Genomic DNA, 9,354 nt, shown 5'->3' with positions numbered 1-9,354 from the left:
GCTCTTCCTCTCCTAGCTCTTCCTCATCGTCTGCAAGGTCCCTTTGCGGATCTAGCTCCAGAGGTGTTGTCTTGCTAGCAGTCTTGGGTATGCTAGACGACGATGCCTTCGCCGATACCTTCTTTGGAGCTACCTGGGCTTTCTTCTTTCGACCCGCCGTCTTTAGGGCCGCCTTCTTTGTGTTCTTTTTCTTCGTAGCTGTTTGTTCTCTCGCAAGTTGAGCAGTGCGCTCAATCTCGTCTTCAAACCGGACGCGCGTTCGCGTACTGCGCGTACCAATTCCACGCAGTTGGGGTGCCATTTCCTAAATAAAAAATAAAAAACTTGATATAAAACTCAATCTAATAATTTCCCTTTAATTTCACAACTTGCAGGCACGAATTCAGCGCGTTTTGGTCATAAAATGGGTGATATCGCGTTTTCTGGTGGAGTTGCGGGCGGGACACACACACACTCAAAAAAACGCCAAGCGTTCTCTCACATTTTGCAACCGCCAGAGACTTCTCTCTGCTATCCTAACACAGTTCCTTAACACAGCTACTTAAGGCCTTGTCTACCTGAAGGCCGGCAAGTCCGATAATAGCGCTGGCAGGTGGCTTTGTCTACTTAAATAGTGGCAGATTCGTTGCAGATTCGTGGCAGGTTCGATATTAACGTCAGAATGGGTGTATGTCTACTTTTTCGTGGTGAAAACCTGTCGGCAGGTCCACATCCCGAAATGTGGCTTTTTTAGCGCACCGCCACCTCGTATTTCGCCCAATTAGGCAAACCTGCGGCAGGTTTTTTTCTGCTCCATCGATGGACCCGATAATAACGCTCGCTGGCAGGTTCTCTGCTCCTTATTGTTATCACAATGGCCCCTCTATATCGTCCAAACCACCATCGCTGATCGGATCTACGCTACCGCCGTATACGGCAAGGGAGATACTGCATCTACATCCCAACCTGCCTTGCAAGTTGCAACTACATCCCAGCCACGTGGCCTAGGAATACTGTGCTCTAATTGATCTATATCGAAAGTTCCTATAGCGCGGGCATCTGTACCACCCATTCTAGGCACCCTTACCACCCGTTTTGGGTACCCCTACCACCCTTGTTGGGCACCTCCACCACCTATTTTAGGCACTCCCCCCACCGACTTTAGACCCCCATCATCACCCATTTTAGGCACCCTCTATCATCCGTTTTCGGGCACTTCCAACCACCAGTTCTAGCGTCTGTGCCCAAAACGGGAGCCGGGAGTGATAAACGGTATCCAAAATGGGTGATAGTAGGGCCTAGAATAGGTAGTGGAGGTGCCCAAAACAGGTGATGGGGGATGCCCAGAATATGTTGTAGGGGTGCCCGGAATAGGTGGTGGGGGTGCCCGGAATAGGTGGTGAGGGTGCCCGCGCTGTAGTGATTTTCGAAGTATATAGACTAATCAGAGCACATTATTCCTAGGTCACGTGGCTGGGATGTAGCTGCAGGGTGGATGGCTAAGAGAGGTCAGATTGGAATTTGAAGCTATTACGCAAGTCACACATCGTGACTTGGCAACATGACTACACAGTAAGAACCTGCAGCTTCCGAACCTGCCAGTAGGTAGACATTAGCCGTTCTGGCAGGTTTCTAATAATAGAAAAGCCAAAACGCCCACCTGGCCCCTGCTTCTTAAACCTGCCAGCTTCGAAGTAGACAAGGCCTTACAATGGTGATCTATTCCCTAAAAAGGGAAAGAATAGGGGTACAGAAAGGATGACGGAATGAAGCCGTGCGGAAACGCCAAGAAACACAGATATTCTATGACAAAGATGCCTTCTCCCTCTTCTTCTTCCTCTCCTCAGCGAACGAGTAAGAACTCGTTATAATTATCACGAAGCTACTAGAACTCCTAACGGCAAAAGAATCATTAGAGAGTGTTGGAATCAAAGAACCATATTTGAGATCTGGCTTCGCGGACAGCTCCAGAACCGAATTAACCTTCTATCGCAAATGAAGCTACCACTCTCTGCCCCATCAACTTCTCGACTCCTCTCAACCTCCCGAGTCATTGACTTTAACGGCAAAGAGAACCTCACCATCACCCTCGCCGACGGCCGTACCCTCGGGTATGCCGAATACGGTCTCTCCACTGGCTATCCCCTCTTCTTCTTGCACGGCTTCCCCTCTTCGCGTCTCGAAACCTACCCACTGGATCGCCTGGCTCTTCGTCGCGGTATCCGCATCATCGCCCCCGACCGCCCTGGCTTCGGTCTCTCGACAGCGCAGCCGGACCGGCGCATAACGGACTGGCCCGCAGATGTCGCCGCTCTCGCTGATTCTCTGCACATTTCACGTTTCGCGGTCCTCGGCTGCTCGGGCGGGGGACCGTATGCGCTGGCATGTGCGCGCTACTTGACGCGCCCGATGGTGTCGGCCGTGGGAGTCTTTGCGGGAGCGCCGCCTTGGGCTGCAGGCCCGCATTACATGTCGTGGTACCGCCGGGTCATTGCGTGGGCGGCAGTGTACACGCCGGGCACCTTTGCTGCAGCAACAAGCACGTGCATCGGTCTGTTGAGGTGGTTGGTGAAGAAGCGGCCAATCATGCGATGGATTGACGCATCGCTAGAGAAGCGCCGTAGTAAGGAAGGAAAAGAAGAAGAAGAGTTTGGACTTGGAGAGGATGTGCAGCTTTCGATAGCGGAGACACGAGAGCGGATGGTGCGGCTACTTTTAGAGGGCTTTAAGCAAGGCTCAACGACGTTTGTGCATGAGGCCAGGTTACTATCTGATGCGGACTGGGGATTCCAGTTAGAAAAAGTAGACTATAATCCTGTCAGGATCTGGCATGGATTAAAAGACGCGAACGCCCCGATCGAGGCAATTCGGTATATGGCCAAACGCCTGCCTCATAGTAACCTTACGGAGTTGGAGAACACTACTCACTATACCATGGCGAAATACTTCTCCCAAGCATTGAACGACCTTGTGCCGGAAGAGGAGCTTGAAAGACACAACGTGAAGACATAGGAGGACCGAGTATGGTACACCCATGTAAACATTTCTACTCAGGCGTTAGATCCCCCCACTCAGTTATTTCCTTGTAGTAGTATGTACTCGTGACCACAGGGCATGAAGATCATGTGGTCTGTTCGCTCACCACCAACAGTCGACCAAAGAGTGAGATTGATCTTTGTTGCTAAAGAGCGTGAAAATATGCTCATAGATGCCGCTCAAGACGTCGTATTCAGAGATTTCGTTAACATACGGCACTAGGAAAAGGAAAACCGGCCACGTTCTCTGACATCAACTGGGTACTTTCCACCTTTGGGATATCTAGCAGTGCTTCAATCGATTCAGTTCGTGTGTACACATTATTCCAGACCTCCTGGAAAAACTTTTATATTCAAATCTAACCTTCCCTTTGTGTGTGAAAATGCACACAGTTGATGATGTAGTGTCCAGTAATGGTTATGTCTGGAATTCATTGCATTCTGAAAAGATGTCCTGCAAATTTCGAACAGCTCTGATGCTATCCCTATAAGACGCTAATAAAGTTCATTGGATATAAGAGGGTAAGAACACTGTTTACGCGAGGAGTCCTCGTTGCGACATAATCGACTTATCATATGGTAAAGTACTAAGCCACAAGTCTGGTCAGTCACACATCAAGACTCTTATCTCAGCTGAATACCACCAGTTTTTAACCATCAACATCACCATTAAAATGAGGTCTTTCGGTAATGAAATTAGTGCCAATCGACGCAGAAACGACGAATTAACCGATGTTCAAAGAGCTGTGATCTTGGGAACCTATCTTGTGGGAAAACGAAGAGCGAAGTGGCGGAGGAGTTCAACGTTACGCAACTTACGGTGTACAGGACGCAGAAAAGATGGGATCAAGACCACCTCCTTAAATCTAGACCTCGTAAGGGCCCCCCCCCTATATTATCACGGTCAGACGAACGGCATATCGTCAAAATTGCACGCAGATTCCCAAAGATGGAGTACTCAGAGCTCCTCGCAGGCGTCGAATACCTCCGGATCTCAAAGAAGACTGTCTACCGAACGCTTAAGAAATATCACCTTACGAAGTGGCGAGCGAAGGAGAGGCCCCATCTCAGGCCTTAACACGTCAAAGACCGGCTCCAATTCGCCTGTGAGTTCGTAGATTTCGACTTCTCAAGGACCCACTCTACAGACGAGTACTCTTATGAGAAAGGTGCCGGCGGAAAACAGGTTTGGATATGGCGCCTATATCACGAAGCATACGAGCCAAAGATGATCGAGCCTAAGACCCCTGGAAAGGGGATTTCGCAGATGATTTGGGGCTCAATCTCGCGTGAAGGGAGGTCGGAGCTGGTGATCATAGACCGCGACGAAGACTCTCTAAGACAGGGCTATTCCGCGAAATCCTACATCGCTACGTTAGAGGAGGGACTCCTCCCTATGTATGAACCTGGGGATACTGTTATCCAGGGTAATGCAAGGATCCATACGGCCAAAATCACCCAAGAATGGCTGGAGACGCATGGTATTTGGGTTATCGATTGGCCAACCCATTCCCCAGACCTTAACCCCATCGAACACATGTGGCACCTATTAAAAACAAAGGCCCTAGAGCTCCACCCTGAATTGAAGATGATAGATGCCTCAGAGGACGCACGGGAGGCCATGAACACGGCGTTAAATCAGGCGTGGGTGATCCCTCAGGAGACCATCTGGGCACTGATTGACTCAATTTCGAAGCGTTTACGAGCGGTGGTCAAAGCAAAGGGCTGGCATACGAAATACTAGACGCGTCTCAATTAGGTAATCAAAAAATAGTATACTGATCGCTCTCTCTACGTTTTTGAGCGTATCTCAATGTGTGGTGGTGATGGGGGATTTTCGCGTGATTTGACGACCCTGACCAGACTTATGTCCTGTCAGTGTATTGGCTAATAGTCTGGGAAAGAAGACAAAACTGTGGTAGGCACAGAGAGGCGGGCAAAAATAAGGCCGTCGATATTAATGGGTGGGCCATAGGCAGGTACGTATGGCCTCTCCATCCCGATGTTTAGGGGCTGTATTACGAGCTAGTTTTGGGGCGCCGGGAGCCCGATGTCTACACATGTACCGTCTAATTATCTGTTCACCCCGATTACCCACTTACACTCCTTCTCATGCCTATCGCCTGGAGCAGAAGCAGCCAGTTTTGCAGGGGCAAAAGCAATTTTCGCAGGGTCTTGCCTTCACGATATGGATGGACTTGCTCCGTCGTCCTCGTTTTGTTCAGGTTGATGTGGCCCTATGTACCAGAACTTGAAGCTTTTAAACCTATCAATGGAAGAGCTTTGGAATAATACAAGATCTGGTGAGGCACAGACCAGTACGGATTCAAGGGTACGCCACCGACGCACACAGACTGTTTTGTTTCATGAGTTTCATTATGCATGAAAGCCTCGGAAGTCGGAGCTGTCAGCACACCCATTTCTCTTAGGCTCTGGCCTCTGTATGTCTTACAGAAATCGAAGTGAAATAAGTCCATATCAGAAGCCGTTCAAGGCAAACCTCCGCGGCTGCATTGGATATGGGCGCATACTGGTACATACTCAGCCTCGTTTGCTAAGAAATGAAGTGGCAGATGACTTTCCGAGCCTTACACTCACCACCGTCTCCTGACTTAACGATTTGTTGATCTAAATGGCTATAACGTGACTACCGTACTGACGTGGCACTGTAACAAGAATGGTGGTGTTCATATTCTCCTCACTACTATAAAAGCCCCCAGTGCGCTTGATCCCTTGATCGCCGATCACGATATATCATATTCACCATGCTTCCTACAAGCGATACGATAGCCATAATTGGAGCCGGATCCGTAGGCTCCGCCATAGCCCAGTCTTTGCTGTTGCGCAAAATTGTTGCCGACCTCATTCTTGTTGATATTGACACCGAGCTATGCAACGCGCAAGTGCAGGATCTTGCCGACGCCGCATACCTCTCCAATGTCCGTATAAGACAGGGAACCAGTGCCGAAGCCGGCCAGTCAAACATCATCGTTGTTACTGCTGGGGCCAAACAACGGGAAAACGACACAAGAATGAGTCTGATTGATCGGAACTATGCGATCCTTGAGAATATCCTGAGCTCCATGAAGCCGATCAGGGAGGACGCAATCCTCGTCCTTGTCGCAAATCCAGTGGATGTTCTGACTTACTTTGCTCAGAAGCTTTCGGGGTTGCCGCAGAGCCAGGTTTTTGGGTCCGGGACATTGCTCGACTCGATCAGACTTCGGGCCATCCTCGCATCCAAGCTCAAGGTTTACTCCATAACCAATATCAGCGCATCGAGGCTAACATATTGCAGGTTGCGGATACATCAGTTAGCGCCTATGTTATCGGCGAACATGGAGATTCGCAATGCGTATGCTTCATCCTCATCTTCAAAGGCGTCCGCTAAGAGTGATATAGGTTGCATGGTCTACAGCGAACGTCCATGGTACACCGTATCTGTCATTGTTTCCAATCGACGAGGAGGAACGTGCCAAGGTCGCAGCTATCACGAAGAGAAAGGCGTACGAGATTATCAAAGCGAAAGGGTTCACTTCCTACGGCATCGCTGCCGTGGCGTCAACCATTTGCGAGTGTATCGTCTTCGACCAACGTCGAGTTTTCCCCTTGAGCCACTGGCAGAATGATTTTGGCTGTTGTCTCAGTCTTCCTGCCGTGCTAGGACGGAGTGGTATCGTATCTACTCTTCCGATACCACTGGATCAGGAAGAAACATCAGCTCTTGCACAATCTGGAGCAAGCATCAAGGACATCATCTCAAAGTATGATGTTTGATGGAGTCTACCATTGTCGGGATGGCCGACCGATTTGACGAGTAGCGATTCAGTGGTTTAATGCTTTTTTTTTGACATCCCATGCCCCTGGGTCCCATTTAGTGTTGTTCAATGGGTGCTGCTCATGGCATGGAAATTTCGAATTGGGTTCACACTTCAAAGGAATATTTGCACGCCGACTTATATATTCATATCAAATATACGGTATTTTGCGTTGATGGAACGAACTCATGCAATCAAGAACTTTTGAAATAAATCTCCAAAACGAGGCCAGCACGACAAATGCCCTTGGAAAATATGCTTAGTGGTCTGGAACAGTATGACCACGGACGATTGAACGGTTGAGGACTTTTCTTCTGCTTGCAGCGATCACCGACCCCTTACCAAAAACCTGACAACTGTGTTGTTGTTTAAATATGTAATTTGATGGTGTTATGGCTGCGCGGGTGTACTCAGTAATAAAGATCGGTCGGAGATATAGGATGATAGCAGCTGCGGAGAATACCACTCCATAATGAGTAGATAGGACACATCGCTGGGAGTACCTGCGAGCATAGGATGTTCCGAGACCAAACTTGAATGACATGGCTAAGCCAAAACCAGCATCATCTTCGTGTAAAGGTCGTCTTCTAGACTGGATATTTGTAAGTCGTATTCGCACTGATCGTGCTCTCATCGATGGTTCGCCCTTCTCTGTCAATCGTCTGTTCGTACGTAGCGGTACGACTTTTGTATTTCATTCTTTAAATTCATATTGCGCACCAGGACATCTTCAGGAGTTCCGGAAGCTACAGAGCCTCGACATGTTTCAATCTCGAGATTCCGTATCTGACGAGGTGTTCGCAGATTGAGGATCAAGAATGGCAACATGATGCAACATATCCCCATGTAAACCCTCTATTCCTTCTCTTCGCGGACTCTGCGCATATAAAGGTCGTCCACATTATTGTGCCCCTTTCTCACTCAACCACTTGAAGATGGAATCCCAGTCGGCTCGATCAACTCCGTAGCGGTTTCGACTTCTACCGTTCTTGCACTCGGAAGTGGTGAATCAGGACAGCCAGGACTTTCATAGATCCCCGTACATGCAAGATTAATATGCGACATCTGTCCAATAGAATCGCCAAATTGGTCACGGTACGTAGAATTGTATCCACGCCAGCCCAAGTCTATGTCGCCTTCGCAGAAGCTGACCGAACAATATGTATTCTTAGGAAGCCAAATATACGATTCTCCAACGTAGGCGAGCTGATAGAACCCTGGTTCGGTGAATGTCTGGACTTGGCCACTGAATGAGGCGTTGGAAAAGACGCGGAGGCTGAACCCAGGGTGCTTGGACGATTCTGTTGGAAGGATGTTTGATGCCGATGTGGAGGACGGGGGTGATGCCGGCCTAGGGAGTCGTAAGTTGCGTTATCGATAGACATGCCGCTTTTAGAACTACTTACGATGCACTCGATGATGAGTCCGCCGCCTGACTAGCAGCAGCAGCAGCAGATGCTGCCGCTTCGTTCTTGTTCTTGACTGCTATTCCTCCACCTACACCACCACCAACTGCTCCGCCAACTATGATTACTGTAAGCAGAGCGAGTAGTAACCAGAAGGTTCTCTTCTTGAACCCGAAGATAAGTTGCCCCTTCTTTTCCTCTGGTCTCTCCGGAGCGACCTCGATGCCAGTGGTGTCGCCTCTGGTGTGATCAATGGTAAATTTTGGTTGTTCCGACTCCACCTCCAATGGTGATCTCCCCCAATGTCCATGGTCGACCTGCTTTTCTGCCTCGTCCGGGACTACGATTGGAAGGTTATCTTGCGGCGTCGATTCTGGCGCAAAGCCTGACCGCGACTTGCGATCTTTGCTGAAGCCAAAACTTTGAGGCACAATAAACTTGTCATGTTCATCCACATGTGGCGGGGATGTTTGCTGTGGATCTCCCGCCATCTCGTTCCGTGTTCTGGTGGCGGGTATGCAAGCCTTCCGCTCAATACGAACGACAAGATGCGCTCAATACGAAGGGCAAGTTCCAAGCGTCTGTATCATGCCGAATGAAGAGGACCTGTGGGGAGTAGCGCGGTTGGAAAGGATAAACTTCATTCTAATACTGCACAGTTATTAGAACAATCAGACAGCAGTTAGATGACAGTCGACACCGAATTCTAAGCAACGAAGAGAAATACGACATGATGTCCGACAAGTTAGGATCGGAATTGAAATAGGAACGTGATAACAAAACCTGGCCACGGAGGGTTCCCCTTGTTACCCCATAGACGAAATTATAATAGTTACTATTAGTTCGGTTTCTTAGGCACTAGTTGCCAGGGACATGGGAATCAAAGTCGACAGTAGCACAAGCAAAATTGACAATCCCATATTAGGTCAGACTTAGCACCACACATGGACCGGTCCTCCGCCCCAAGGCGATCTTGACTGCATGTCTTCGTGTTGGACAAACTGACAGCTCGTTTAGACTTGACATCTTTGCGATCTGGGACCCGGGATGTTTGTCGTTTGGAAGCAGTACAGTTGTGCAAAAATAGCATGACTCTGGACCACCTCGTCCGAGGCA

The 9,354-nt window shown here is 49.1% G+C and overlaps 5 protein-coding genes across 5 annotated transcripts; 2 read left to right on the top strand and 3 right to left on the bottom strand.

Annotated features, from left to right (window-relative positions):
• Positions 1-386, bottom strand: P152DRAFT_461242 (uncharacterized protein; the record flags this gene model as incomplete). The annotated part of the gene is made up of 1 exon (XM_033680080.1): positions 1-386. A coding segment is annotated over exon 1 (165 nt), but the record flags the coding sequence as incomplete, so codon positions are not given.
• Positions 387-1,974: 1,588 nt separating this feature from the next.
• P152DRAFT_451776 (alpha/beta hydrolase) lies at positions 1,975-2,991 on the top strand (the record flags this gene model as incomplete). The annotated part of the gene is made up of 1 exon (XM_033678252.1): positions 1,975-2,991. The coding sequence occupies one exon, from the start codon at positions 1,975-1,977 to the stop codon at positions 2,989-2,991; it is 1,017 nt and encodes a 338-aa protein (XP_033531473.1).
• A 2,689-nt stretch (positions 2,992-5,680) lies between these two features.
• P152DRAFT_151887 (L-lactate/malate dehydrogenase) lies at positions 5,681-6,941 on the top strand. Its single transcript, XM_033673936.1, has 3 exons — positions 5,681-6,265; positions 6,313-6,369; positions 6,417-6,941. The coding sequence occupies exons 1-3, from the start codon at positions 5,780-5,782 to the stop codon at positions 6,789-6,791; spliced, it is 918 nt and encodes a 305-aa protein (XP_033531472.1). The 5' UTR covers positions 5,681-5,779; the 3' UTR covers positions 6,792-6,941.
• On the bottom strand, positions 6,779-7,549 carry P152DRAFT_461239 (uncharacterized protein). Its single transcript, XM_033680079.1, has one exon. The coding sequence runs from the start codon at positions 7,464-7,466 to the stop codon at positions 7,092-7,094; it is 375 nt and encodes a 124-aa protein (XP_033531471.1). The 5' UTR covers positions 7,467-7,549; the 3' UTR covers positions 6,779-7,091.
• A 60-nt stretch (positions 7,550-7,609) lies between these two features.
• On the bottom strand, positions 7,610-8,923 carry P152DRAFT_151791 (uncharacterized protein). Its single transcript, XM_033673935.1, has 2 exons — positions 8,239-8,923; positions 7,610-8,183 (listed from the first exon to the last, which is right to left on the bottom strand). Exons 1-2 carry the CDS (start codon positions 8,727-8,729, stop codon positions 7,754-7,756), a joined length of 921 nt encoding a protein of 306 aa, XP_033531470.1. The 5' UTR covers positions 8,730-8,923; the 3' UTR covers positions 7,610-7,753.
• Positions 8,924-9,354: the final 431 nt, after the last annotated feature.

Source organism: Eremomyces bilateralis (assembly GCF_010015585.1).
Source record: "Eremomyces bilateralis CBS 781.70 unplaced genomic scaffold P152scaffold_22, whole genome shotgun sequence".
Classification (NCBI taxonomy): Eukaryota; Fungi; Ascomycota; class Dothideomycetes; order Eremomycetales; family Eremomycetaceae; genus Eremomyces; species Eremomyces bilateralis.
This window is presented reverse-complemented; position numbering and strand designations above follow the sequence as displayed.

Coding starts and splice junctions, on each gene's coding strand:
- P152DRAFT_151887 (XM_033673936.1), top strand. CDS start 5,780: ATGCTTCCTACAAGCGATACGATAGCCATAATTGGAGCCGGATCCGTA. Junction 6,266..6,312: donor TCCTCGCATCCAAGCTCAAG/GTTTACTCCATA, acceptor AACATATTGCAG/GTTGCGGATACATCAGTTAG. Junction 6,370..6,416: donor AACATGGAGATTCGCAATGC/GTATGCTTCATC, acceptor AGAGTGATATAG/GTTGCATGGTCTACAGCGAA.
- P152DRAFT_151791 (XM_033673935.1), bottom strand. CDS start 8,729: ATGGCGGGAGATCCACAGCAAACATCCCCGCCACATGTGGATGAACAT. Junction 8,184..8,238: donor GACTCATCATCGAGTGCATC/GTAAGTAGTTCT, acceptor ACGACTCCCTAG/GCCGGCATCACCCCCGTCCT.
- P152DRAFT_461239 (XM_033680079.1), bottom strand. CDS start 7,466: ATGAGAGCACGATCAGTGCGAATACGACTTACAAATATCCAGTCTAGA.